Here is a 27,842-nt window from a genome sequence, read left to right on the forward strand (position 1 = left end):
TCCCAGCTCAATTATGCAGACATGTTAAAGCGAGTGGAGCCCCTGAGGAATGAGCTGCAGAAGCTGGAAGATGACGCCAAGGACAACCAGCAGAAAGCCAATGAGGTGGAGCAGATGATCAGGGACCTGGAAGCCAGCATTGCCCGCTACAAGGAGGAGTACGCTGTCCTCATCTCTGAGGCCCAGGCCATCAAGGCAGACCTGGCAGCTGTGGAAGCAAAGGTCAGCCTTCCTGCCACCCCATAGTCTCCATAGTTACCTGCGGGAAGCCAAGGTCAACAGTGCTGATGGGCTCAGCAGCATTGGGCTTGCTGAGGCAGTGAGCTTGGGTGTCTGTGTCTCTGGGTATACGTGTATGTCGTGTGTGTGTGTGTGTGTGTGTGTGTGTGTGTGTCTCGCAGTCCTGGCTTTGCACTCAGTACATTGGCTTGCACTCACTTCCTCCTTACTAGCCAGCCTGCCTTCCCTCCTGGCCACACCCAGCTGGTCCTCTCCTCAGGCTAAAAGTTAGCCTCTGCCTTTGGCTGGTACTCTGAAGAGATCCCAGCACCTGGGCCGCTTAGTGTCCACCACAGTCTCGCCTCGCCAGGACTCTGGACGGTCTGAGTGCTTTTAGTCCTCCTCAGGCCCTGCACACAATGTAGATCCTTTCTGTGTTCTCATTAATTTAAGGGTCAAGCATGTGCGGTCCATGCCACATGTGGAAACCAGAGGACACTTTTGTTAAGTTGGTCTTCTCCTCCCACTGTGTAGGTCTCAGGGATGGAACTCAAGTCATTAGGCTTGATGGCCTCTCAGTGACCCAGTGAATGAATTCCTTTGTAGTGTTCGGTGTGGTCCTAAACATGTCATTTGATTTCTTTGTCCTCCCTTAGGTAAACCGGAGCACTGCACTTCTAAAGAGTTTATCTGCCGAAAGGGAACGTTGGGAAAAGACGAGTGAAACTTTCAAAAACCAGATGTCTACCATTGCTGGGGACTGCCTCCTGTCGGCGGCCTTCATTGCTTACGCTGGCTACTTTGACCAGCAAATGCGCCAGAACTTGTTCACCACCTGGTCTCATCACTTACAGCAAGCCAACATCCAGGTAAGAGGCACTCAAAGAGAAGAGTCGGCCTGGGCACAGTTGCGCTGGCACAGTCTGACAGTCACAGGAGATGGATAACCAGTGTCCTCTTTCAGTTCCGCACAGACATTGCAAGGACGGAGTACCTCTCCAATGCTGACGAACGCCTCCGCTGGCAGGCCAGCTCTCTGCCTGCCGACGACCTGTGCACAGAGAATGCCATCATGCTAAAACGATTCAATAGGTGTGTGCTCTTAGGCCGAAGGTGCAGCTAGAGATTGGTGTGGGCGTCCTGTTAAATTGTACTCACACAGCTTGTTTGAAGAAAGGGAAGGAGAAGTGGTTGTGGGGAGGCAGTGCTAAGAGGTCAGCGTTTGTCTTTACATCTTAGTGAGTTCTGCTTACCACAGCTTTTCCGGGAGATATCTTGATTTAAGTCGCATCTGTTTAGGAGTCTGGCAGTGTGTAGAGATTGCCTGTCTGGAGTAATGGTCTCTTCCCATCCGATCAGGAGACTGACTTTCCTGATGGAGCTTTGACCTAATCACATGTCACTTTACCCTCAGGTACCCGCTGATCATCGACCCCTCCGGACAGGCCACAGAATTCATCATGAATGAATATAAGGACCGGAAGATCACAAGGACCAGCTTCTTAGATGATGCCTTCCGGAAGAATTTGGAGAGTGCTCTGAGATTTGGCAATCCCCTTCTTGTCCAGGTTTGTGTCTGTGTTTGAATTGTCACTCCTCCTAGGCGCATCTGTGGTTGCTGTGAAGTAAATGGAAATTACATAGCACAAACACCAGTAGAATTTATTTGAACTTTGTATTTGAATGGGGTTTGATGCTAAAACAAACACACAAACAAAAAAAAAAGCCAGGCCTGGTGGTGCACGCCTTTAATCCCAGCACTCAGAAGACAGAGGCAGGAAGATTTCTTAAGTTTAAGGCCAGGCTAGTCTACACAGAGTGCTCCAAAATAGCCATAAAAAGATCCTGTCTCAAAACCAATGACCAGGCAGTGGTAATGCACATCTTTAGGGAGGCAGAGGTAGGTACATCTCTGAGTTCAAGGCCATTCTGGTCTACAGAGCGAGTTTAGGCCAACCAGGGCTACACAGAGAAAGCCTGTCTGGAAAAAACTGGGTTTTTGTTTGGTGCTGGGGTGGAACCCGGGCCTCACACTACAAGAAAAGTGTTCTGCCACTCAGTCACATCCATGCCCCAACCCAACAACAATTTCTTTAAAAAGGCAAACCTCCTTTTTAGCTTCCTCTAAGGTATAAGGCAGGTCCCGGGCTCATGAGTGGTGCACTGGCCCGGATAGGAAGTTGATGGCTGTCTTCTGTGTGTGCCATACACAGGATGTGGAAAGCTACGATCCAGTTTTGAATCCAGTACTGAACCGTGAAGTTCGGCGAACAGGAGGGAGGGTGCTGATTACCCTCGGTGACCAAGACATAGACCTGTCACCATCCTTTGTCATCTTTCTGTCTACCCGAGACCCAACTGTAAGCAGTGAGACTCTTCCATAGATCACCATGATGCTGGTAGGTTTGGAGCGGAGAGAGCCAACCGGTCTGTCTTGTGTCCTGACAGGTGGAGTTCCCACCAGACCTCTGCTCCCGGGTGACCTTTGTGAACTTCACCGTCACCCGCAGCAGTTTACAGAGCCAGTGTCTCAATGAAGTGCTTAAAGCAGAAAGGCCAGACGTGGACGAGAAGCGCTCCGACCTCCTGAAACTGCAAGGTGTGCCTCTGGTCCCTGGCTTCCCAACCGAGTTGGGTAGCAGGCTGAGCTCCGGAGGGTGAGGGTGACACTGCTCCCCAGTGGCAGAGTGACACAAATCTGTCTTGTCACAGGGGAGTTCCAACTCCGTTTACGGCAGCTTGAAAAGTCTCTGCTCCAAGCTCTGAATGAGGTAAAAGGCCGCATTCTGGATGACGACACCATCATTACAACCCTGGAGAATCTGAAGCGGGAAGCTGCCGAGGTTACCAGAAAGGTGGAGGAGACAGATATTGTCATGCAGGAGGTGGAGACCGTGTCCCAGCAGTACCTGCCGCTGTCCACTGCCTGCAGCAGCATCTACTTCACTATGGAGTCCTTGAAGCAGGTGAGGCCATTGGCACAGCAGCTCTGGTTCCCAGCTGTGGCCCAAGGCACACTCTGATGGTCACATGGCTTCCTCCAGGTTCACTTCCTGTACCAGTACTCTCTGCAGTTCTTCCTGGACATCTACCACAACGTGCTGTATGAGAACCCCAACCTGAAGGGTGCCACCGATCACACACAGCGCCTCTCCATCATAACCAAGGACCTCTTCCAGGTAGAGCGTATAGGAGCTTGCTTCTGTCTGGTGCAAGGGTGTGGAAGTGTGGCCTCCAGACCACCACCATCCCCTCTCTCTCGCTTCCCAGGTGGCCTTTAACCGAGTGGCTCGAGGCATGCTGCACCAGGACCACATCACCTTCGCCATGCTGCTAGCGAGGATCAAGCTGAAAGGCACCGTGGGGTGAGGCAGGCTGCTCAGCAGTGATGTGGCTCTGCGGGCTGCCCTAGCATGCATTCTGTGTAAAGGCACCTGCCTGACCTGTCCCCCACTTCACAGGGAGCCCACCTATGATGCAGAGTTCCAGCACTTCCTCAGAGGGAAGGAGATTGTGCTGAGTGCTGGCTCCACCCCCAAAATCCAGGGCCTGACCGTAGAGCAGGCAGAAGCTGTCGTGAGGTTGAGCTGTCTGCCTGCATTTAAAGATCTGATTGCCAAGGTGCAGGCAGATGAGGTAAGTGTCCTTTCGAGTGTTCCGTGTGAGACCTGTCAGTGAGCAGCTACTGCATGCATGACTGCGTGGGCCCTAAAGGTCTGTTTATCTAATAGAGCAAGACCAAAGCTGCATGCCCAGGACCACACACCAATTATTCCTGTACCATGGTGACACTTAACCTATTGTCTCTACAGCAGTTTGGCATTTGGCTGGATAGCAGTTCACCAGAGCAGACCGTGCCATACCTCTGGAGCGAGGAAACGCCTACAAGTGAGTCAGAGCCAGCCCCGGCTGTCCTCTCTCAGGCCTGTAAGGTTGGGGTGTTGTTCCTCAGAAGGAGGCACTGATCCTTAGAGAGGTACTTGGGCATCAGTCAGGCTTGTTAGGAAGCCAGTCTGGAGTGTAGACAGACTCTGAGTCCCAGCTACTCAGGAGACTGAAGTAGGAAGGTTGACAGCTAGTTGGGCATGGTGGCGCACACCTTTAATCCCAGTACTTGGGAGACAGAGGCAGGTGGATTTCTGGTCTACAAAGTGAATTCCAGGACAGCCAGGGTTACACAGAGAAACCCTGTCTCCAAAAAAAAAAAAAAAAAAAAAGGAAGGTTGACAATTTAAGGCCAGCCTAAGCTAAATAATGAGCTCTTGCCTCAAAATAACAAAATCACCATTTTAGGAAACCATTTAGGGAGATGGCTCCTACGTTGGCGGAGGGAAGATCAGATTTCTGATTCCCCCTCACGTTATCACCAGTGACCATCAGAGGCTGGAGCGGGCTAGGAACATAGCTCAACTATAGAATACTTACCTAGCAGGCATAAGGTGATTGAGTTCATCTTATTGGAGTGAAAGCAATGCCTAACAAAGATGAGTGGGGATTATCTTTGTGTCATAAAGACTCTTTGAGTGCACCTGTGAGTGCCACATAGGTAAAGACCTGAGTTCCATCCCTGTGACCCATGTGCTGAGAGAACCAGCCCCACTAGTTGTCATGAACTGCATGTGGCCGCCACACATACACATGCAACATAAAAATTCCCCCAGGGCAGCCAACATAGCCCCACTCCATATAAAGAGACCTTGTCTCAAAGATGTTTTATTTACTTATTTTGCTAAGCATGATAACACATGCCTTTAATACCAACACTGAGGAGGCAGAGGCATGTAGATCTCAGAGTTCAAGCCTAATTTAGTGTGACTTCAATGCTTCCCACAGCTACATAGTGATATCCTGTCTAAAAAAATAATAATATACCCCACACCAGTGGTAAGACCTTACCGCCAGGGGGGAGTGGGTGGGTAGGGGAGTGGGGGTGGGTGGGTAAGGGGGACTTTTGGTATAGCATTGGAAATGTAAATGAGCTAAATACCTAATAAAAAATGGAAAAAAAAAAAAAAAAAAAGACCTTACCGCCAGGTATCTAATACGACATTGGAACAAAGACAGACGCTCCCTGGGTCCAAGAGAAACAGGAGGCTGGGGTCCGAGCTGGATCTCGGGGGCTTCGTGCCTGGCTGAGCTGGTGCTCTGGTGGAGATGTCAGCACCTTTACCCTCCCTTGCCACGCCTCGTTTCAGCTCCCATTGGGCAGGCCATCCACCGCCTGCTCCTGATTCAAGCCTTCCGACCCGACCGCCTGTTGGCCATGGCCCACATGTTTGTTTCCACAAACCTCGGAGAGTCCTTCATGTCCATCATGGAGCAGCCTCTCGACCTCACCCACATTGTGGGCACAGAGGTAATGGATGTCCTCGTGCCCCATCCCTGCTCCCCATGCACCCTGTGATATAGCCCAGACACACTGCTTCTTGGCTGCAGTCTTCCCCGAGCCAACACTACCCTCAGGCCTTCTCCTGACAGGTCCTGTCTTATAACCCGTCATCTGGGGTGTGCCATGTCATTTACAGGTGAAGCCAAACACACCTGTCCTGATGTGCTCTGTGCCTGGGTATGATGCCAGCGGACATGTTGAGGACCTCGCAGCAGAGCAGAACACGCAGATCACGTCTATTGCCATCGGTAAGGATGTGTGCTGGTTTCGTGAACACCGGGCAGCCTGGAAGCATAAGGCTGCCTGCCGTGGTTCACACTTGTCTTCCTTGTCTCAGGCTCAGCAGAAGGCTTTAACCAAGCAGATAAGGCCATCAACACCGCCGTGAAGTCAGGCAGGTGGGTGATGTTGAAGAACGTGCACCTGGCCCCGGGCTGGCTGATGCAGCTGGAGAAGAAGCTGCACTCCCTGCAGCCCCACGCCTGCTTCCGACTTTTCCTCACCATGGAGATCAACCCCAAGGTGAGCTGAGGGTGCTGGTGCCTCTGTCAAGCCTTTATCAGAACCAGTGGGTCAGCTGGGTGTGGTCACATGTCTGCAACCCCAGAACTTGTGATGCTGGGACAGGAGGATTGCTGCAAGCTTGAGGTCAACCACACATTGTCTCTCCAAAATAAAAGAAGACATCAATCACAGAGACTACCTTCTCCCTCAGGTGCCCGTGAACCTGCTCCGTGCTGGTCGGATCTTTGTGTTTGAGCCACCACCCGGAGTGAAAGCCAACATGCTGAGGACATTTAGCAGCATCCCTGTCTCTAGGATATGCAAGGTAAAGCGCGCTCGCTCTCTCTGAACACACGTGTATATAAACCCACGAGCAGGTTCCTGCCTGTGCCCGCTGGGAAGGCAGAAGAGTGAGGAATGTTGCCAAGCGAGCAGATGCACCCCGCAGAGCTGTGGCCCTCAGTCCTCTGCAGAGCGTGCGCTGTCCCTGTGCCACATGAGGACAGGGTACCTTCAGCTCTTGAGGTTTTCAGGTGTTTTGTTAGGTGCTGAAATCTACATTTTAAGAAAGCCTATCTTCTGGACTGGAGAGGTGGCTCAGCGGTTAAGAGCACTGACTGTCCTTCCAGAGGTCCTGAGTTCAGTTCCCAGCAACCACATGGGGGCTCACAACCATCTGTAATGGGATCCGATGCACTCTACTGGTGTGCATGAAGAGAGCAATGGTGTGCTCATACATATAATAAATAAATAAAAGCCAATCTTCTAGAAACCTGTCTAAATTCAAGGGCCATTCTGCCAATCCGGATCTTTAGAAAGCTAGGTGCTTTGGTCAGCCATATTGCTTGATTCTGGTGCTGCCTGCGCTGCCGGTCAGATGGTTGAAGGGTGGGGGTGGCTTGTTCTGCAGATCTTTGCTTCTGAAGTAGGATCTGGTTTCCTTAGACAAACACATGCTTTCTGACGAATCTGTCTGTGGTCATTTTCTTCATCTAGTCTCCAAATGAGCGCGCCCGCTTGTATTTCCTGCTGGCTTGGTTCCATGCCATCATCCAAGAGCGCCTGCGCTATGCTCCACTGGGGTGGTCAAAGAAGTACGAATTTGGAGAATCTGACCTTCGATCAGCTTGTGACACGGTGGACACGTGGCTGGACGACACAGCCAAGGCAAGTTAGGCTACATCACCCATCCCGTGATGGGGGCAGACAGTGGATCTGAACTCAAGGGAGGGCTGATACTTTGTAGCAGCCAGAACTAGACTGCAGCAGAAAGCTGGCCCCTCCAGGGTACACATGTAACCCAGCCTCTGTCCTCCCCAGGGCCGGCAGAACATCTCACCGGATAAGATCCCATGGTCTGCCCTGAAGACCCTGATGGCGCAGTCCATCTATGGTGGGCGGGTGGACAATGAGTTCGACCAGCGTCTGCTCAACACCTTCCTGGAGCGGCTGTTCACCACCCGCAGCTTCGACAGTGAATTCAAGCTGGCGTGCAAGGTTGACGGGCACAAGGACATCCAGATGCCTGATGGTATCAGGTGCGGCCGCATGTGGGAACAGAAGTCAGGCTTGGGGGAGGGGTGTTTGGGGGGAAAGCGTGTTTGGAGCCACAGTCTACCGGACTCTGATTCCAAATGTCCTGCTTTCTCAGGCGAGAGGAGTTTGTGCAGTGGGTGGAGCTGCTGCCTGACGCCCAGACACCCTCATGGCTGGGCCTCCCCAACAATGCTGAAAGGGTCCTGCTTACCACCCAAGGTGGGTAGTGAGTCCCCTCACTCCTGGACCCCTGCCCACCCTAAGCCTTGCTGGAAGGGCTTGTTCATGGGGAGTCCTGAAAAGAAGGTTTGAGGGCTAGCTTTAGTTCAGGAGTTGGAAGCACTGATGGAGGCTTGGTGGTATGCAGGCTGTGCCCTAGCCTGGAGCCAAAGGCAGAAAACCGTGGAGTTCAACATCCAGTCTACACAGCATGCCTCAAACAACACAGCATACCTTGTATTAAGTCAGTTTTACTTTTCACGGCATTGGTGGTAGAATCCAGAGCCTAACAAGCTAGGCAGAGCTCTGAGAGCAAGCCCCCACACAGTCAACAACCATTTAGAGCCAGGCTTTGTAACTCATCCCTGAGATGCCAGCACCCACGGGTAATAGGGTAGAGAGTTCTAGGCTAACCTGGATGACATGGGACACTTTTAAAAACAGCAGGTGAGGTGACTCAGCAGCAGCAACATAGCACCAGCCTGCTACACCCTGTCCTTGTCCTTCTGGTGGTCTGACCTGACCCTTATGGGAAGGCTAAGAAAACAGGCAGGGCTAGTGCAGGCATTCAGAAGTAGGTGAAGCAAGATGAAGTGTTCCCAGCTACCTCCTCCTATGGAGAACGCTCTGAGAGCTTGCCTGTTGTCTGGGAGGAGGTGACCATGAGAAGGTGGGGGTGTCCATGGACAGTAGGAAGTGAGCGGCTGTGACATGGATTTAGTGTGAAGATGAGTGTCTGGTCTGGAGGCTGAGCGGCTCCCTGTGGGGTTGGATGCAGTCTCTCCAGCACACAGGCTGATTGGTTCTCAGTGCTGGTGTCACTTGACCCAGCGCTTCCCTAAGCCCTGTACCCATCAACACTGTCAAGAACCAGGGCATTGCCCAGCTTCTCCACCTTTCTTTGCACAGTCCAGAGAGCAGGGAGCCTCAGCAGCCTGGGCATCAATTCCCAAGTGTGAGGGACAGGCCTAGCACCAGTGTGCTTTTAGTAACGTGGCATTTGTGTGAGCAGAGTTCAGAAGAGTCCCAGTGGCCATCACAAACCCCTAGCAGGGTCTGCCTTTAGGCTGAGTGAGGCTTCTGAGGCCTGCAGGCTACAGCCTCACAGCACACAACCAGGCCATTGGGTCTGGCTTTGTCTTAATTGCCCTGGGGTAGACGTGTGGCACGAGGACAGCCTACAGGCTGCCGTGGTGAGCTGATGGTCAAACAGCTCTTGGCCTGTCCACTGAAGTCCTCCCCACCCGGGCCTGGCCTAGGCGTGGACATGATCAGCAAGATGCTGAAGATGCAGATGCTGGAGGACGAGGATGACCTGGCCTACGCAGAGACGGAGAAGAAGGCAAGGACGGACTCCACCTCCGATGGCCGTCCAGCCTGGATGAGGACACTGCACACCACGGCGTCCAACTGGCTGCACCTCATCCCACAGACACTGAGCCCCCTGAAGCGCACCGTGGAGAACATCAAGGTAGCTGGGCTGGGCTCAGCGTGCTGCTCCCCAGGCAGGCAGATCTCTGAGTTCGAGGCTAGCTTGGTCTACAGAGTGAGTTCCAGGATAGCCAGGGCTATATAGAGAAACCCTGTCTCGAAAACCCAAAATACAAAAAAAAAAGAATGGCCACCGCTTTAATTAAACTCTTTGAAAGCTGTGATCTGAGAGGGGCAGAGAAATTCATCAGGCCAGGGCCACACTGCACTCTGGCCAGCTCCCAAAAAGGTCTGGTCAAAAGCTCTGGTGCTGCTCCCAGGTGTGCCTTGTCTCTGCACAGAGCCCGTCCTTAGCCCTCTTCTCTCTGGCTTTAGGATCCTTTGTTTAGGTTCTTTGAGAGAGAAGTAAAGATGGGGGCCAAGTTACTCCAAGATGTGCGCCAAGATCTTGCTGACGTCGTTCAAGTGTGCGAGGGGAAAAAGAAGCAGACAAACTACCTGCGCACGCTCATCAATGAGCTGGTGAAAGGTGCTGATGGGGTGTGCGGCTGGGAGCTGGTCTGCCACTGTCCACACCCCATGTGCGGGCACACTGCAGTCCCCAGGCCACACGTGTCTCTTTCAGGCTTCCTCAATAGTGGGGGTCTTAGCAACGCCCCTGGTTTTCCCTAGGTTTTCCACAGGCAGCTCCTGTGACTTTCAGGGTTAATGCAGTGAAGAGGACAGAGGGGTGGGCGGGGCCTGGTCCAGACACACTGCACGCTGCAACACCTCTAAGCAGGCACCCCACACTACTGAGACAGCTTTGCCCAGGGCCTTCCTGGTTGTGGACAGAACACCAGGCGCAGCCAGGAGAGCGGGCTGTGGTGTGCAGATGCTGCCAGCCTGAGCCACGTCTGCAGAGGGGGACTTGGCAGAACTAGTGCTGAGGCCTGCGGCTCTCTTCCTTGCTGCAGGGATCTTGCCTCGGAGCTGGTCCCATTACACAGTGCCTGCAGGCATGACTGTGATCCAGTGGGTGTCAGATTTCAGCGAGAGGATCAAACAGCTGCAGAACATCTCACAAGCAGCTGCATCTGGTGGTGCCAAGGAACTGAAGGTGGGCATGCATGGCCCGGGGTAGGGGGGTAGGGTCAGGAGTGGCACTGATTGTCCTGGACTTGGGTAGAAAGTGTTCTTTCTCGATGGCACTAAGGACAACCAGGGCCTGTACCTGACCTGCTCTCCTTTCCACCGCACTGTTTGCACAGAACATCCACGTGTGCCTGGGTGGCCTGTTTGTACCTGAGGCCTACATCACTGCCACCAGACAGTATGTGGCACAAGCTAACAGCTGGTCCCTGGAGGAACTCTGCCTGGAAGTCAATGTCACCGCCTCACAGAGTGCCACCCTTGATGCCTGCAGCTTTGGAGTCACAGGTGAGCTGGCGTCTGATCTCTCAGCCTGGCCTTTCTGTGAAACCTGTTTCCAAATGAATGTACCCAAAGTGTCTGGGCAGAGCCGCCCAGCTGAGCCTGTGGGTGTCCTGGAAGCCGAGCTGTGTGGCTCTGTATGGCTTCAGCCCCTTCTCCACATCTCCTCACAGGTCTGAAGCTCCAAGGGGCCACGTGCAGCAACAACAAGCTATCACTCTCCAATGCCATCTCCACAGTCCTCCCCCTCACACAGCTGCGCTGGGTGAAACAAACAAGCGCCGAGAAGAAGGCCAGCGTGGTAAGTGTCGTGGCCTCGCTCTTTGGCTCTGCCGTGCTGGGACTCTACTTGTGTGCAAACAACTGCACCCCAGCCCTGGACCCCCATGGGAGCTTGTCCCTAGAGCTGATGAACAGTAAAGTCCCTCTGTCTGTCTCACAGGTGACCTTACCTGTCTACCTGAACTTCACCCGGGCAGACCTCATCTTCACCGTGGACTTTGAAATTGCTACAAAGGAAGATCCTCGCAGCTTCTATGAGCGTGGAGTTGCCGTTCTGTGCACTGAGTAAAGCTAGACTTTTCTCCAGTCCTCTTTCTGGAATAGGAAACTCCCAATATTTAACCTTCATTCATCCTTAACGGTGTGGAAGGGTTGATGGACTGGAAAGCAAGTGGTTGGTTCGCGTTGGCGGGTGACAGGTGCTGCGGTTGGAGACGGTGGGATGGGAGAAGAGAAGAGTGCGCTGTCCGAGGGCTGACCGAATGGCTGGGTTTAGTAAATAAAACACTAAGCATGACGGGCTCCCGCCTCTTGCCGCTCTGCTCAGTCTGCTGTGGGAATCCTTGCGTCCCAGCCCACCTCACCTTTGTCACCGTGGTCACAGATGCAGAAGCAACAGGGTGAGACCAGGAAAGCTGCACCTCCTCCCTGAGGCCTGGCAGCAACTCTGTTCGTGACTGACACCCCTATCCCTGGGGACCTTCTCTCTCTCAGACCTAAGCCCTGCCACCAGTCCATCCTCCCACACTTCCTTTCCACATGACCTGTGGTGAGAGAGTGGCCTCGTCCCACAGGAAGGGTGACAATTAGCCTGGTCCTAGCAACTCAGGATCTCTAAATCCCTCTGACTGTGTGGTACAGGGTGGGCAGAGGCTGTTGTCGTAGCTGTTAAGGACTCCTTAGCACAGAGAGGCACTGTCCTAACTCCCTTCTCTGGGAGAAGACACAGCAGGTTCCTCTGCAGGAGGAAAAGCCTGTGTTCTCTTAAGGAACCTAGGGGTGGTGCAGGTGACACGGCACCCACGGCTTCTTGCTCCGTCCAAACACCTCAGAGGATATTGCCTGAGTCTGTGGGGATCGCTGAGACCACGAAGATCACCCCAGCCCAATAACTAGACTTCTGCTCCCAGAATACCAGCCTATCCCCAACCCCTCCTACAATCAGAGGGATCGTTCTGGACAGTGGCCACCAGCCCTGTTGTCCTCCCTGGCAGTGCCACCTGGGGCACTGATGAGTACCCATAACCAATCCTGGAACGGCCCCAGCAGCACCCAGAGGTGGACATGCCCTGCCAAAAACGGGCACCTCCTTGTGGTGCCGTTTTTATTTGCACTTGGGAACCTTGTCCCCACCGAGGGGAGGACAGGACCTGGAGAGCAGCCCCAGACGTGTGCTCAGCTTTGTTACCTACCAGAAAGAAAGTGAAAGGTCAGTAGACAAGCTGGCCGAAGCACAACTGGGGAGAAACAGCTCCCAGGAGAGCCCAGCACGACCAGAAGCCTGCTCCCAGGGGACACAGAGGGCTTGCCCAGCACGGGCAGTGAGAGAGCTCTGAACACACAAGGAACCGGAAGGGATCTGCCTTCGATCCAGCACTCAGGAGATGGGCAGGCAGAATGGCAGGAAATGGAACAAGATCCTGAGGTTTGGGGTAGGAGGCCCAGTGAAGGCCACTCGGGTCTATCCCTGAATTGCAATCTATTTTTAAATATTTTTTTACATTGTGTGTGTGTGTGTGTGTGTGTGTGTGTGTGTGTGTGTGCGTGTGCACTCGCGCACATACCCGTACACATGCACACACACATACACCATTATGTGTTCCTGTGGACGTTGGTTCTCTCCTTCCACCATGTGGGTCCTAAGGATTGAACTCCGGTCATCAGGCTTTGCAGCAAGCGCCCTGACCCTCTGAGCCATCTCAGAATCCGTACACCCATTTTTATGCTGGGTGGTAAGGACTGAGTTTGGCGTGGGTCCCTGGCTCTGTGCTGGCCCCACACCCCTACCCTGAGCTAACTCGGGCCCCAGAGCTGGGCCACGTACTTCTTCTTCCTCTTAATTCTCTCAGGCTCTCCAAGTAGGAGCTCCAGTTTTCTCTTGGAAAGCGACAGCCTGGTCCCCTTATCTCTGTCACTCCCGAGTCTGGGTGGTGACCGGGTGGCTCTGGCTCTGCCCAGCAGCTGTCTGCCTATCTCTTGGGTCTCCACAGGATTGAGGGGGCTGGCAGCCCTTGTCATCCTCCAGTCCTCTGGTGATGGGGACAGTCTGCCAGGACACCCGTTGGTCTTTAGTTCACCCTCAGGCTGCATGTCGACGTCATGGACTTCGAGGGCTGCAGGGGCCCAGACAGAAGCTTTCATGGTGAGGTCTGGAGCCTTTGGGAGCGAGTCTTCCACGCTGGCCTCCTCAGCAGTCCTGAATTTCAGTGTGTAGGAAGGCGAGTTGCGGTTCCTATCACCCAGGAGGTGGTGGGCACGATGGCTATGGTAACTGCGATAGTTGGAATGACCTGGGGTGTCTTCCGAGTCACCATCATAAGGATCTAAAAACTGGTGACAAAGGTTTATAAATGTTTGGCTACGTGTGAGGGCCTGAAAATTCTAATCACCACAAAATAGAAAAGTTTCTGAGCCTGTGGGTGAATCCCAGCAGCAGCGTTGTAACACGGAGGTGTCCCAAACGTGCCTCCATCACTGTGGTGGCAAATGGCAAATCTGTATGCTTTGCCTTGCATTGCAACTCTCTTTATAGAGGACAAGGTCTCGAATTCAAGACTGGCTTAGAACTAACTGTGTGGCCAGGATGACCCTGAAACTTCTGACCCTCCTGCCTTCACCTCCCATCAAGGGACCATTCTGAGGGTCAGACCCAGATGCTCGCAAATGCCGGGCAAGCATTCTACCAACTGGGGCTGGGCAAGCATTCTACTCACTAGGCTACATTCACAGCCAGTGCTGTCAATGGCTTTTGGGTTGGGTTGGGTTGGGTTGGGTTGGGTTGGGTTGGGTTGGGTTGGGTGGTTGGTTGGTTGGTTTTGAGATTGTCTCACTATATAACCTTGGCTGGCCTCAAACTCACAGAAATCCACCTGCCTCTGCCTCCCAAGTGCTGGGATCAAAGGTCTGTACCACCGCACCTGGCGTGTTTTGCTCTTTAAGGTCTCAGGGCTGTGGAGATAGGTTAGCAGTTCAGTTTCCAGATTCAATTCCTAACAGGCACATGATAGCGCACAACCATCTGGAAGGCCAGGTCTAGACCATCTGTTGCCCTCTTCCAGCCTCCTTGTATACTGTGCATGTGTCACAAAGTACTCAGACATAGAGAAATAGATCATTCCAAAACATTAAAAGGCAGGGTCTCATGTAGCCCTGGCTGCCCTTCAACTTTACATCCTCCTGCTCAGACTCCCCGGTGCTGGGTACAAGTGTGCAGCAAATTCCTCGTAAAAGTACTTGGGCAGGGCCTTTGGGGAGTGCCCTGACCTCTGCTGTGGGGTTCATACCTTCCTATCTTCTTGCTTTCTGTGGTAGAATCTCGTCAATTTGCTCCGGTCTCTTCCTGCCTCATAGCATCTGTCATCCCAGCACTCAGAAGGCAGAGAGAAGGGAAGTATGTCCTGAGTTTGGGGCCAGCCTGGGCTAATGCAGTGAGGCATCCCTCCTTTAGTTACCAATACCAGACTGCCTGTGTGCAGGCTCGCTCACACAAGTAGAAACATTCCCTCCTTGGATTCTGACTCTCACGGCCCACTCACTGGGCTAGCCTTGGCTTTGAGGCCTCCCTTAGGCTCTGGACCCTAGGGGGTTGCGGCCAGGCCCATGGCATACCTCTCTCCAGATGCCTTCAGCAAGGTCCATGAGGTTCCTTCTGGAGCTGACCTGTGGGGAAACACTCGATGCCGATTCTGCCATGCATGGCAGCTTAACACAGAGCACTTGGGGTGCTCGCTGCCACACTACAGACGCTAGCACGCAGCCTGGTAAGAGGGGAACGAAGTCCTCCAAAAGGCTAGTGGCCAGGCAACCCTTCCCTGGCAGAGTGGGCACACAGCAACTTGGCACTGGTTCTGGGTCCAAATCCAGAAGGAGGTGAAGGGCACTAAACTTTCCTTCTCAACTGGCCCCCCCCAGGAATGCAGAATCGAGGCTTGCCAAGCTCACAAAGGAGCCCAGGCCTGGCCCCTGGTGGTCCACCACTTTCCCACCAGCCCCAGGCCACTGAGGAAGGTCCTTTACATTTTCTTAATAAAAGAATACAAAGATGGGTGTCTCCCACACATACACCACACACACACACACACACACTTGCAGGGCACCTGAAGGCGATGGCGCGCGTGTCTCTGCCACTTCCGAAAGCCAGCTGCACTAAAGGCTGCCCTGATGCAGGTGGGTCGGCTGGGCCTCTGGCTGGCCATCCCTCAAGGCCAGGCACGTGGACTGTCACTTAACTAAGGAGATGAAGTAAAAGGACAAAGCGCGGGGTTCTAGAGCACAGGGAAGGAAGGGCAGGCCACAGGGAGAAGAAGGGAATTCTTTTTAGACATCTGGTCCCAACCTGTAGCTCAGTCTGCTCTGCCTCCAGATTCTCTGGGAATCGGAGGCAGCTGAAGCAGGAGGAATGTGAGCTCCAGGCTAGCCTGGGCTACATAGAAGGCCAAGGCCAGCTTGGGACATAGCAAGACCCTATGTCAAAAACAAAAGTAAGGGCTGTGGCTATAACTCGATCCATCCAGTGCTCACTTAGCACATGCTAGACCCTGCACTCGGCCCCAGCAGCTACAGAGGCAGGGGGATCAGAAGTTCAAGGCCATCCTTGTTAAGAGGCCAGCCTGGGCTACATGAGATCCTTCCTCAAAAGAAAAAAAAAAAAAGAAGAGAGAAAACCCCTAGGATTGTGGGCACATATAGTTCAGTGGTAGAGCGCTTAACTAGCTCTTGGGGACATCGAGAGAGCATGAGGGACGGTGCTCCACAAAGAGCCATCCTGGGTATCTGAGACTTTTTTTTCTCAAGACAGGGTTTCTCTGTGTAGCCCTGGCCGTCCTGGAACTCACTCTGTAGACCAGGCTGGCCTCAAACTCAGAAATCTGCCTGCCTCTGCCTCCCGAGTGCTGGGATTAAAGGCGTGCACCACCACACCTGGCTTGAGAACCTCTCTTTTAAAAGATTAAAATAAGGGCTGGAGAGATGGCTCAGCAGTTAAAAGCACTGACTGTTCTTCCAGAGGTCCTGAGTTCAATTCCCAGCAACCACATGGTGGCTCACAATTATCCGTAACAAGATCTGACTCCCTCTTCTGGTGTGTCTGAAGACAGCAACAGTGTACTGTGTGTAAGCATAAAAATAAAATATGAGGGCTGGCGAGATGGCTCAGTGGTTAAGAGCGCCAACTGCTCTTCTGAAGGTCCCGAGTTCAAATCCCAGCAACCACATGGTGGCTCACAACCATCCATAACGAAATCTGATGCCCTCTTCTGGAGTGTCTGAAGATAGCTACAGTGTACTTACTTACATATAATAAATAAATAAATAAATCTTTAAAATAAAATATGAAAGTGCTAGAGATGGGTCTGGTGGGCTGGCTCAGTGGCTAAGAGCACTTGCTGTTCTCAGAGGACCCAGGTTTGGCCCCCAGCACTGCCTAGTGGCTCACAACCACCTGGATGTAACTCTAGCTGCAGAGGCTCTGACCCCCTCTTCTGTTGCACAGACATGAAGTCAGGAGACGCACTCACACGTCAAATATTCTTTTAAGTACCAAGAAAACTACTGCTACAAACCTCCGTGAAGTCTCATGTCATTCAGCGACTCCGGAACCCTCAGAGCAGCTGCCACACCCTGTTGGGAAGTGCCTCGTTACACACGTCACACTGGATGCTTTTCAGCAATAAATCCTGCCTTCCCAAACCGGGCTCGTGGGAACCCCATTCTGAAACCTGGAAAGCAAGCAAGAGACCCTAACCCTGCCACGCCCTCAGGAACTTGTGAGCATCATTTTTTTGTTTGTTTGGTTTGGGTTTTTCGAGACAGGGTTTCTCTGTGTAGCCCTGGCTGTCCTAGAACTCACTTTGTAGACCAGGCTGGCCTCGAACTCAGAAATCCGCCTGCCTCTGCCTCCCGAGTGCTGGGATTAAAGGCGTGCGCCACCACTGCCTGGCTGACTTGTGAGCATCTTAAAGGTTAGAAAGGCCTAACAGAAAAGGAGCCCAGCATGGCAGTGCGTGCCTCTGCCTCGAATCCTAGCACCAGGAATTCAAGGTCTTTATCATTTACATAGTGAGTTGGGCCAACCTGGGCTTGTGAGACCCTGCCTCAGAAAAAACGAAAATGGAAGAAGAGGCTATCGAGGTGGCTCAGAGGTGAGGCCCACGTACTGTTCCTACAGAAAACCTGAGTTCACTTCCCAGCACGCACATTCAGTGGCTCACAGCCGCCCTTCAGCTCCCGGACATCAGACACCTCAGTCTTAGGCATCTACACACATAAACATGCATACCTACAAACACTTTAAAATAACACTTGCTGGGCACGGTGGCGCACACCTTTCCCAGCACTTGGGAGGCAGAGGCAGGCAGATTTCTGAGTTCGAGGCCAGCCTGATCTACAAAGTGAGTGCCAGGACAGCCAGGGCTACACAGAGAAACCCTGTCTCGAAAAAACAAACAAAAAACAGACAAGAGGGGCTGGTGAGATGGCTCAACGGGTAAGAGCACTGACTGTTCTCTGGAGGTCCTGAGTTCAAATCCCAGCAACCACATGGTGGTTCACAACCATCTGTAACAAGATCTAACACCCTCTTCTGGTGTGTCTGAAGACAGCTACAATGTACTTACATATAATAAATAAATAAATCTTTAAAAAATAAAATAAAATAAAAAAACAGACAAGAAAGGAGGGCTGGAGAGATGAGATGGCTCAGTGGTTAAGAGCACAGCTCTTCAGAGGACCAGGGTTCAATTCCCAGCAACCACATGGTGGCTCACAACCATCTGTGACTCTAGTCCTATAAGATCTGATCCCTCTCTGGCCACCACATGTGAGCACATGGGGTACATACAAAATTCCCATATACCTAAAAACTATTTTAAAGGAAGGAAGAAATAACCACGTGTACATTACCCAGACCCCTTTTCATCAAATGACCTTTTCTGCCCCCAACCCCAAGTGACATCTAACAGTCATACACTAATACACTGTGGGGTGACATCTAACCGTCCTGCTGTCTTTAGCTTTGAGGTTAGAGCAGCTTCTTAGAAAATCTTACTGGTTTGGGAATACACTGTGGGGTGGGTCCCCCCAAAGCTTTCATCTGGAATGGCCTGAGGCTTTCTTTGTGACAAACTGGAGTCATGGTTGGAGAGGACGACTCCAGAGGCCAAGTATCTGCGTGTCACATCAACATGACTTGGGTACTACAGCCTACAGTGGCTGGGTAGTGTCTTCCAGGGCCTCCGTTATGAAGTCTACCCCTATGCTGTCCTCTGGAAGTCAGCGTCACAGCCACATTGGAAAGGTGAGGGCCATCTACAGAGAGCAAGGATCCACATAACCATGAGCCCTGAGCTTCCCAGTGGTCCCTATAGACTGGTTTGGGTAAGTTCGGAGAGTGAGCCTAACACAGCCAAAGGGCTTCTCAGCCCCGTCCTGGCCCCACGTTATCTGATTGACACCAACTAAACTGTTTACAATCATACTATCATTATCATTTGATTTTCGAGGCAGGATTTTTCTGTGTGGCCCTGGCTGTCCTGGAACTCTGTCTGTAGACTGGACTGCCCTCAAATTCAGAGATCTGCCTTCTGAGTGCTGGGATTAAAGGTGACTGCCCGGCTCTTTTGTTTTATGTATAAGGATATGGTGCCTATACATGCCTGGTCCTTTGTACTCCACACACATGCACAAAATGCCCTTAACTACAAAGTCTACAAATGAGAAATGGCTCAGCAGTTAAGCACACTGGCTGGACCACCAGAAGTCCCATTTACGATTCCAAGTATTCACGTGGTAGCTCATAGATGCAACTTCAGTTTCAAGGAATCCAGCGCCCTCTTCTGGACTCTGAAGGTACTACATGCACACAGTGCACAGACAACCGTTCAGGCAAACACTCAAAATAAAAACCAAATGCCCCAGCACTTGGGAGGCAGAGGCAGCTCCTGTGAGTTTGAGGTCAGCCTAGTCTATAAGGTGAGTTCCAGGACTTCACAGAGAGACTCTGTCTCGAAAGCAAGCAAGCAAGCAACATTACCAACCTTATCATGCCTTGGGTTTCCCAGGTTTTAAAACTACAGGTACTGTTACGGGTAGACAAAGGCCCTGCCAGGCATCAAGGCCTCCAGCTCCTGCCCTCTGCTGTCTTCTCACTGCTGGGATTCTGCTAAGCAGAGGGACCTTGAATGGACGTAGAGAACGCTCAAGAGAGGAGGCGCTCTACTCCCGAAGGTGTCTCCTTAGGATGGAGGCCTTGGAGCCTGTGCATAGGAGCCTCTGGGCATTCCGTGCATGTGAACTGTCTGGCTCTGGTTCAAACACCCTGCCCCTGTCCCACCGTTAAGGGGACGGGTGGGTGACAAATCTGTAGCATGGGCTCTATACCTGCAGGACTCGATTCACTGAGAGGACACTTAGCTTACAGCTAGGGAAACTGAAGCTGAGAAAAGTGGACTTATTCAGTGGCAGAGTGAGGGCCAAAGATGACCGAGCTGGCCTGAAACTCACAGAGATCCACCTGCCTCTGCCTCCCAAATGCTGGGGTGAAGGGCATATGCAACCATGTCTGCTGTTAAGCCTTTTCTAAACCTACATCTTGCCTTCAGAAACTGAACTTTTGCTGGACCTCGAAAACAAGGTAATACTATACCCTGAGATCATTTAAAACTATGCTCTCGAGGAGCTGGAATGGTGGCTCAGTGGTTAGGAGCCTTGGCTGCTTTTTCAGGGGAACAGGGTTTGCTTTCTAGTGTGTATGTTGTGGCACACAATGGTCTGTAATTCCAATTCCAGGGGGAATCTGACCCCTTCTTCTGGCCTCAGAGAGTAAGCATGCACACACATAGTGTGCAGATATTTAGACAACATACTCATACACATAAAATAAGAATAAATACAGCTGGGCGTGGTGGCACCCAGCACTTGGGAGGCAGAGGCAGGTGGATTTCTGAGTTTGAGACCAGCCTGGTCTACAGAGTGAGTTCCAGGACAGCCAGGGCTACACAGAGAAACCCTGTCTCGAAAAACAAAAAACTATATATAAGAATAAATACAATCTTAGGCAGAGAGTGGTATATGCATTTAATTCCAGCACTCAGGAGCCAGAGGCAAGCATCAGAACTCTGTGACTTCGAGGCTAGCCCAGTCTACAGAGTGAGTTCCAGGATAGCCTGGGCTATGCAGAAAAACTGTGTCTTGAAAAAAAAATCTCAAAAAAGTAATAGAATGATACACTCAATTCCCCACTAAGTAAGCAGCCTGTCTAGTGAACCTACCTTTGAAAACAACATAACGGACCCTGCTCCACCTCGAATGTACCTTGTAATCAGCTTTTTTTTAAACATTTATTTATTACTATATGTACACTGTAGCTGTCTTCAGACACACCAGAAGGGCATCAGATCTCATTACGGATGGTTGTGAGCCACCTTGTGGGTGCTGGGATTTGAACTCAGGACCTCTGGAAGAGCAGTCAATGCTCTTAACCACTGAGCCATCTCTCCAGCCCCTGTAATCAGCTTTTACACTACCCAAATAAATAGCTTTAATCTTAAACTATGCCCTGGCCCAGAATAACATGTGCATTTGTAATCTTTTTCTAAAATCAGAAGGCAGATGGAAACCAACCTCAAAAAAACAAAACAAAACAAAACAAAAAAACACCTATCTGGGGCTGGAGTGATGGCTCAGTGGTTAAATGCAATGACTGCTCTTCCAGAGGTCCTGAGTGCAATTCCCAGCAACCACATGGTGGCTCACAACCATCTGTAATGGGATCCGATGCCCTCTTCTGGTGTGTCTGAAGACAGCAACAGTGTATTCACATACATTAAATAAATTAATTTTTAAAAAACCCACTAATCTGCAGAGCATGGTGGTGTACAACCTCAATCCTAGCACTCAGGAGGCAGAGGCAGGTGGATATCTGAGTTCAAGGCTAGCCCAGTCTACATCATAAATTCCAGGCCAGCCAGGGCTACATAGTGAGAGACCCTGCCCCCCCAAAAAGAATAAATCTAAAACCCAAATATCCCATCCCTGTTAGATGTAGCACACAGGGATGGATAACAGCATCTGACTCCCGTTTTGAATGCTGTTTGGGGTCAGCTGGGGTCAGGAAAATCACATCTACCTTTGTCTGACCAAGAGCATCTTACTGCTTTCATACACCGTGTTTTCTGTTCACGAAGTACAGAGTGAAGCCCTTCGCTATAGACAGACTGACCACAGACTCCAGGACAGATAAAAGATTCCTAGCTTAAGATTTATTTATTTTCATGTGTGCTGGTGTCTTGCCTGCATGTGTGTCTGTGTGCGGGCACCAGATCCTCTGGGACTGGAGTTACAGATAGATGCAAGCTGTCATGTGGGCACTGGGAATTGAACTCAGGACCTCTGGAAGAACAGACTGCTCTTAACCGCTGAGCCATCTCTCCAGCCCAACTTTTTTCTTTTTATGAGACCAGCACACCAGTCCCCTCCATGTAAAGGCACAGCCCTAAGGATCTCCCAGCTCCAAGGCTCAAGCTGCTTCCCACACCACTAACCTCAGAAGGCAGAAACAGACCAAGAACGCGACCTGCGCCCACCTCTCTCTCGACCCTGTCCCCACCCTTAGCTTTTAAGCTGGAGAGTGATTTGAAGTCAAGTCTGTTATTGGCAAAACCACCATGCCACACACACACACACACACACACACACACACCTTTTTCTTTTAAAAAATTCTACATTGCAGGCTGGAGAGATGGCTCAGCGGATAAGAGTACTGGCTGCTCTTCCAGAAAACTGAGGTTCAATTCCCAGCAACCACATGGCAGCTCACAAACTATCTGTAACTCCTGATCCAGGGAGTCTGGCACCCTCACACCAATAAAACATAAAACAAAATTGTGTGTGCTGGTGTGTGCTTACCATGGTGCACCTGAGCTGTGGTAGACATGTTGGGGTCAGAGGGCAACTTCTGTTAGTCAGTTCTTCCTACCACAGTACTGAGGATTGACCTCAGGCCTGCACAGGGTAATGGCACTTTTACCCACAAGGCATCTCACCAGCACCCCTGCAAGGTCACTAGTAAGCCATCTCCTAAACCTCTCTACTCTGCTTTTACCCCACCCTGTCCCATCCCTAGGTCCCTTTGTCCCTGCACGAAGCTGCTTCAGGCCTCATTGCAGCTCCAGGGTGGCCCTGCAGCCCCAGAACTAGTAAGGCTTGCAGAGTCTCAGAGGCCTTATCTAGGGGCACTCTGAGGTGGGGGTGGGCTGGTGGGACAGGTTGAACCACTGCCTTTACAATACCACACTGCCTCACAATCCTTTTGTTTGTTTGTTTTTTGTTTGTTTTTGTTTTTGTTTTTTGTTTTTCTTTCTCGAGACACGGTTTCTCTGTGTAGCCCAGGCTGTCCTGGAACTCACTTTGTAGACCAGGCTGGCCTTGAACTCAGAAATCCACCTGCCTCTGCCTCCCGAGTGCTGGGATTAAAGGTGTGCGCCACCACGCCTGGCTCGCCTTTACAATCCTTAGGGCTGGGAGGATAATAAAATATTTGCCTTTGCTTCATGTTTGAAAACTACATAAAGAACATTCTAGAGGTCAACACATCCTCCTGAAGTTACTAAGTCTTCACCTCCAGGACAATTCTATTTATTAATCTCCAACCCTGGGCACCTTGTGTGCTGCTCACTAAACATCTACCTAACCCCTGACAGGTCATGTGGCCCAAGATTGCCATATTACCCTGATCTCGTCTCCAATGGTATAGCCAGACCCACTGCCCACCTTCCCAGTGCTGTCTCCAGTGTGGACCTCTCCCTGACTCCCTTTCATTTACTCCAGCTGTCCTAGGCTTTTTTTTTTTTTCCCAATTTTAAACTGTTTTGTTTGTGTCTAAACTGGAGGCCCCATACATGGCTGCAAATTCCTAGCAGGTATGTTTTTGTATTTATTTTTTTAATGTTTTAAACATGATCTCCTATAGCCTAGACTGGCCTCAAATCTTAAACTATGTAGCCAAAGATACCTCCATCTTCCAAGTTCTGGATTATGGCATGTGCCACCAGACCCAACTTATGAGGTGCTGGGGATCAAACTCAAGCCCCCACACATGGCAGGAGGTACCCCAGCCAGTGAGCTACATCCTCAGCCCAACTGAGCTGTGCTCGCCAGCCGATGGCCAATGGCCAATGGCCTAGGGCTCCTGGAAGCCCTTGGTCTCAGGTTTCATCCCCTCCCAAGCACCCACACAGACACACACCACACAGGCAGAGCGTTCACATCCATCCGTCCGACACACGCAGCAGCATCCTCCTCCTGGATTTCCTTGAATTGTGACTGCATTGTCCACAGGCCTGTCCTCAAAGCCAGTCATAGCTCTGATGAACAGTCAGTGTACAATATCATGTTTGCTGGTTATGACTGCCATGGGCTCCACAGAGAACTCAAACCCAGTATATCCCAAGTCACCTGTCTTGTCTCCCAAATGTGCACCTCCATTCACACACAGCATCTCCTACTGCTAGAGTGCTCCCTCACACCAAGGAGGGACTCATATTTATTTCATTTATATGAGTACACTGTAGCTGTCTTCAGACACACCAGAAGAGGGTGTCCGATCCCATTACAGATGGTTGTGTGCCACCATGTGGTGGCTGGGAATTGAACTCAGGACCTCTGGAAGAGCAAGCAGCCAGTGCTTATAACCAATGAGCCATCTCTCCAGCCCTGTATTTATCTTTTTGAGACAGGGTTTCTCTGTGTAAACCTGGCTGTCCTGGTACTCACTCTGTAGACTAGTATTGTGGATTGTCTGTTTTTCCTGCCCCCTCAAAGAGGTGCATGTACGAAGGTGAGGTCAGCTGAAATCTTATTAGTCAGATAAGGCTAGACCTGTGATTGGGCAGTGAAAAAAGAAGGTAGAACTGAAAGTTTTAGAGAAGGGACACAGAGAGAGACAGAGACAGAGAGAGACATGGGTGGGAGGCAGAAACAGGAGAGACAAGACGGTACCTAAAGGAGAGGGTGACCAGCTAGAACCACGTGCCACGTGGTCCTAGGAGCCATAAGTAACTGGGGATTGCTTTGATAGACAATTGAGTAATGTAGGGCACATCTGTCCAATCTAGGTGTGCAGCTTGTATCTATATCAATTGAGTTACGAGTTCTTTGTATGGGCATTTTGGAGGTCGAGAATTTACTGTTATAAATCTGGATGGTAAATTATCAGCCTCTGTAGGCACATGGGAAGTCACAGGGGGCAGCAGGCCTTGGGAACCAGGGCATACCACCGTTTTGGGACTCCCCATGGAGGTGGGGAGACCTGCCAGCACATAGCTGGCTATAGCGTGGATTGTTTTATACAACTACACATTATAGACTAGGCTGGCTTCAAACTGAGAGATCTGTAGTGCCTCCCCAGTGCTGGGATTAAACGTGTGTGCCATCACCACCTAGCAGGAAAAAAAAAAAGCTTTAAAAAAGAAAAGAAAGGCTGGGTGTGGTGGCGCATGCCTTAAATCCCAACATTCGGGAGGCAGAGGCAGGCAGATTTCTGAGTTCAAGGCCAGCCTGGTCTACAAAGTGAGTTCCAGGACAGCCAGGGCTATACAGAGAAACCCTGTCTCGGAAAAACAAAAACAAAAACAAACAAACAAAAAGAAAAAAGAAAAGAAGAGAAAAGAAAAGAACAGAACAGAACAGAAAAGAAAAGAAAAGAAAAGAAAAGAAAAGAAAAGAAAAGAAAAGAAAAGGGCTGGAGAGATGGTTCAGTGGTTAAGAGCACCGACTACTCTTCCGAAGGTCCTGAGTTCAAATCCCAGCAACCACATGGTGGCTCACAAACATCTGTAATAAGATCTGACGCCCTCTTCTGGTGCATCTGAAGACAGCTACAGTGTACTACATATAATAAATAAATAAATCTTTTAAAAAGAAAAGAAAAGAGAAAAGAAAAGAGAAAAGAAAAGAAAAGAAAAGAAAGAAAAGAAAAGAGAAAAGAGGGCTGGAGAGATAGATGGCTTAGCGGTTAAGAGCACTGACTGCTCTTCCAAAGGTCCTGAGTTCAAATCCCAGAAACCACATGGTGGTTCACAACCATCCATAATGAGATCTGACTCTCTCTTCTGGAGTGTCTGAAGACAGCTACAGTGTACTTACATATAATGAATAAATCTTTTTAAAAGAAAAGAAAAGAGAAAAGAAAAAAAAGAATCTTGGGGTTAGCCCCACAGCTGCAAGCTGGGTGGATCACCTCAGTCACTGGGGATTCATTTAAGCATTGGACACCTTCCTGAGAAAAGAGGGAGAGGAGAGTTGCTGGAGGGGTGGCGCAGGGGTGAGGAGTGGCTGCTCTCCCCGAGGACCCAGGTTCAATTCCCAGCACCCACAGGGCAGCTCACAACCATCTGTCCAGTTCCCATCTGACTCCCTCTTCTAGCCTCAGCAGGCACTGCACTCACATGATACACAGACAGACAGACAGACAGACAGACAGACAGACACTCAGACTTAAACAAAAAATAAAATAAAACAAAACAAAAAACCCTTCCTTGACAAATTTTTCTAGTGAATCTTTTTTTCAGGGAGCACAGATTATTATAACACCTCAGTAAAGAGCTACTAACTAGCGAACAAACTCAATGCAAACGATAAAAATGAGATGTCTGTCAACAAGGCAGCCGCAGGAACAGGCTGCGAGTGTTCCCAGGGGCCCCTCCCTTCTTGAGGAGGGCAGAGGGCAGCTGTTGCTTAGCCTGGTGATGTCATCTTTCACCCCCACCCCACCCCCAAACCCTGTCACAACCCCTGGGGCTGTGTCCAGAAAGACAAGCTGGAAACCTGGCTGCAGTCCCAGAAAGTGGGAGTGAATCTCGGGGCGCAATCTCCTGGGAGAAAGGTGGGCTTAGCCCAAAGAGGGATCAGAGCTCACATAGAGTGGCTTCCTCCGGCTGGAGAGATGGCCCAGTGGATAAGAGCACTGGCTGCTCTTCCAGGGGTCCTGAGTTCAATTCCCATGGTGGCTCACAACCATCTGTAATGGGATCTGATGCCCTCTTCTGCTGTGTCTGAAGACAGCTACAGTGTACTCATATAAATGAAAATAAATAAATCTTAAAAATAAAAATAAAAATGGCTTCCTCGCAGAGGAACTCAGCAAGTGCAAGGCAGACTTTGGTAAGGCTGCAAATGGGGCTTCAGTTCTGATTCCAAGTCAGTTTTGTCTAGAGGAAACTTCAAGTAAAAATAGTATTTTATTTTAGACTCCCCACCCCCACCCTGCCATGGCTTTGCATGTAGATGCTAATCCATCACGTTAATTCCAAGGTGCCCCAGAATTCTCCTATGGGTTCAAGGGGGAGGAGAGGGGTGCTCAGCTCTGGGCAGAGCCCCTGCTCTCTCAAAGCTGCTCAGCATTATGCATCGCCTGGCCCTTCTCAAACCCCAGTCTTCATGCTCAGGGCAAATGAGGAACCAACCCCTGTCATCTACCCACTTCACAACGAGGTTCCCTGAAACAGCAGAGCCCTGGAGAAGGCAGGAGGGCAGGGATACCTACTCCAAGGGGGTCACATCTTCATTGTCAAAGAATGACCTCCTCTTATCAGGGACCTTACACACACACACACACACACACACACACACACACACACACACACCCTATCCTGTCCTTTACAAGTGCCCTGTGGGGACAGTGGCTTCGGAGGTACATACCTGGTGGAACACATGTGACCACATCTGTTCAGAGATCCAAACCAGACCACACTTATTCTGTCCCCAAGAAAGTCGGCTCAAATTTAGGTGGTATAAATGACGAGGAGCCCCTAACAGTAGCTGGAGAGGGGCCACTGAGTTAGGGCTCTGTGAACCTGGTGAGGCAGCTAGAGCAATCCTGGGGCTAATGGTTATTTAAAGCTCATTGGCTCCAGGCTTCTGGTTTGGAGGACAAGGACTGCCATTCTAGACTTACCTCCTGGGTAGCATGTTCATTTTGGTCCCCAGGGAATCACTTGTGAGACAAGAAGGGAGGAGGCAGGTATCCTGTGCTTTAGGCCTGCATGATGTCACAGGTATCTCCATGGCAACCCAGTGTGACTGCTCCTGGGGCTGTGACTGGGAAGAGATCCACGTGTGCACTCCGGACCATAGGCCCTAAACCACAGTTCCCAGTTCCCCCCCTCAGTTCCCTGTGCCCCGAGTTCTGCTGCCTGCCTGCTTCACACAGCATGGGTAGTTGTCCCTATCCTGTGCATACAGGCCTGATCCTCAACAGCCACGGGGCTCCTCAAAGCCTTTCCTTCCTTGGGTGCAAGGCACTCTGCTGGGGTGCACTTAAGACCAGAGAGGCCACCAAGACTTCGAGGACTGTCTTGTGCCTTAGGATAGCTTCCAAATTCTCATTCTGGCCACACAGCCGGTTTTGTCCCACCCTGCCACCTAGTTCCTCTTATAGTCAGGTCACTAGGCCATCTCCCCTTCCAGTTGCCCACAGCTCTTCCTTCTGTGGGACACTAGGGTTAAAGGAGCCAAGCCGTCCCCTCTGCCATCTGTGCAGAGCTGTTTGCGTGTCATTATCTGGTTCCTCTTCTGCCATTCCCTAGCTGCCCTGGGGACTTTGAATCCCAATTTCTGAGCCAACTTGAACTCCCAA

At 51.1% G+C, this 27,842-nt stretch overlaps 2 protein-coding genes across 11 annotated transcripts in view; one reads left to right on the forward strand and one right to left on the reverse strand.

Annotated features, from left to right (window-relative positions):
- Dync1h1 (dynein cytoplasmic 1 heavy chain 1) overlaps window positions 1–11,535 on the forward strand; it is a 65,550-nt gene extending 54,015 nt beyond the window's left edge. The window contains exons 54-77 of the mRNA NM_030238.2: window positions 7–222; window positions 876–1,088; window positions 1,184–1,311; window positions 1,634–1,787; window positions 2,433–2,579; window positions 2,668–2,818; window positions 2,932–3,185; window positions 3,264–3,398; window positions 3,490–3,584; window positions 3,681–3,855; window positions 4,032–4,107; window positions 5,415–5,575; window positions 5,745–5,856; window positions 5,946–6,130; window positions 6,324–6,437; window positions 7,109–7,279; window positions 7,433–7,650; window positions 7,764–7,867; window positions 9,127–9,338; window positions 9,674–9,827; window positions 10,255–10,397; window positions 10,549–10,717; window positions 10,885–11,012; window positions 11,154–11,535. Of these exons, the coding sequence (NP_084514.2) occupies window positions 7–222; window positions 876–1,088; window positions 1,184–1,311; window positions 1,634–1,787; window positions 2,433–2,579; window positions 2,668–2,818; window positions 2,932–3,185; window positions 3,264–3,398; window positions 3,490–3,584; window positions 3,681–3,855; window positions 4,032–4,107; window positions 5,415–5,575; window positions 5,745–5,856; window positions 5,946–6,130; window positions 6,324–6,437; window positions 7,109–7,279; window positions 7,433–7,650; window positions 7,764–7,867; window positions 9,127–9,338; window positions 9,674–9,827; window positions 10,255–10,397; window positions 10,549–10,717; window positions 10,885–11,012; window positions 11,154–11,282 (3,744 nt within the window). The 3' untranslated portion in view covers window positions 11,283–11,535. The remainder of the gene's footprint in view (window positions 1–6; window positions 223–875; window positions 1,089–1,183; window positions 1,312–1,633; window positions 1,788–2,432; window positions 2,580–2,667; window positions 2,819–2,931; window positions 3,186–3,263; window positions 3,399–3,489; window positions 3,585–3,680; window positions 3,856–4,031; window positions 4,108–5,414; window positions 5,576–5,744; window positions 5,857–5,945; window positions 6,131–6,323; window positions 6,438–7,108; window positions 7,280–7,432; window positions 7,651–7,763; window positions 7,868–9,126; window positions 9,339–9,673; window positions 9,828–10,254; window positions 10,398–10,548; window positions 10,718–10,884; window positions 11,013–11,153) is intronic.
- A 743-nt stretch (window positions 11,536–12,278) lies between these two features.
- On the reverse strand, window positions 12,279–27,253 carry 1700001K19Rik (RIKEN cDNA 1700001K19 gene). 10 transcript variants are annotated; one of them, XM_030246851.1, is made up of 7 exons: window positions 27,162–27,253; window positions 16,774–16,831; window positions 15,310–15,441; window positions 14,822–14,872; window positions 14,497–14,580; window positions 13,038–13,543; window positions 12,279–12,401 (listed from the first exon to the last, which is right to left on the reverse strand). In XM_030246851.1, the coding sequence occupies exons 3-7, from the start codon at window positions 15,406–15,408 to the stop codon at window positions 12,398–12,400; spliced, it is 744 nt and encodes a 247-aa protein (XP_030102711.1). In that variant the 5' UTR covers window positions 15,409–15,441; window positions 16,774–16,831; window positions 27,162–27,253; the 3' UTR covers window positions 12,279–12,397. The 10 variants fall into 10 exon arrangements, with proteins under 10 accessions (XP_030102711.1, XP_006516210.1, XP_030102712.1 ...); XM_006516147.3 differs by having other exon boundaries at window positions 15,310–15,477; window positions 27,162–27,252; XM_030246852.1 differs by lacking the exon at window positions 14,497–14,580 and having other exon boundaries at window positions 27,162–27,250.
- Window positions 27,254–27,842: the final 589 nt, after the last annotated feature.

Source organism: Mus musculus, chromosome 12, assembly GCF_000001635.26.
Source record: "Mus musculus strain C57BL/6J chromosome 12, GRCm38.p6 C57BL/6J".
Classification (NCBI taxonomy): domain Eukaryota; kingdom Metazoa; phylum Chordata; class Mammalia; order Rodentia; family Muridae; genus Mus; species Mus musculus.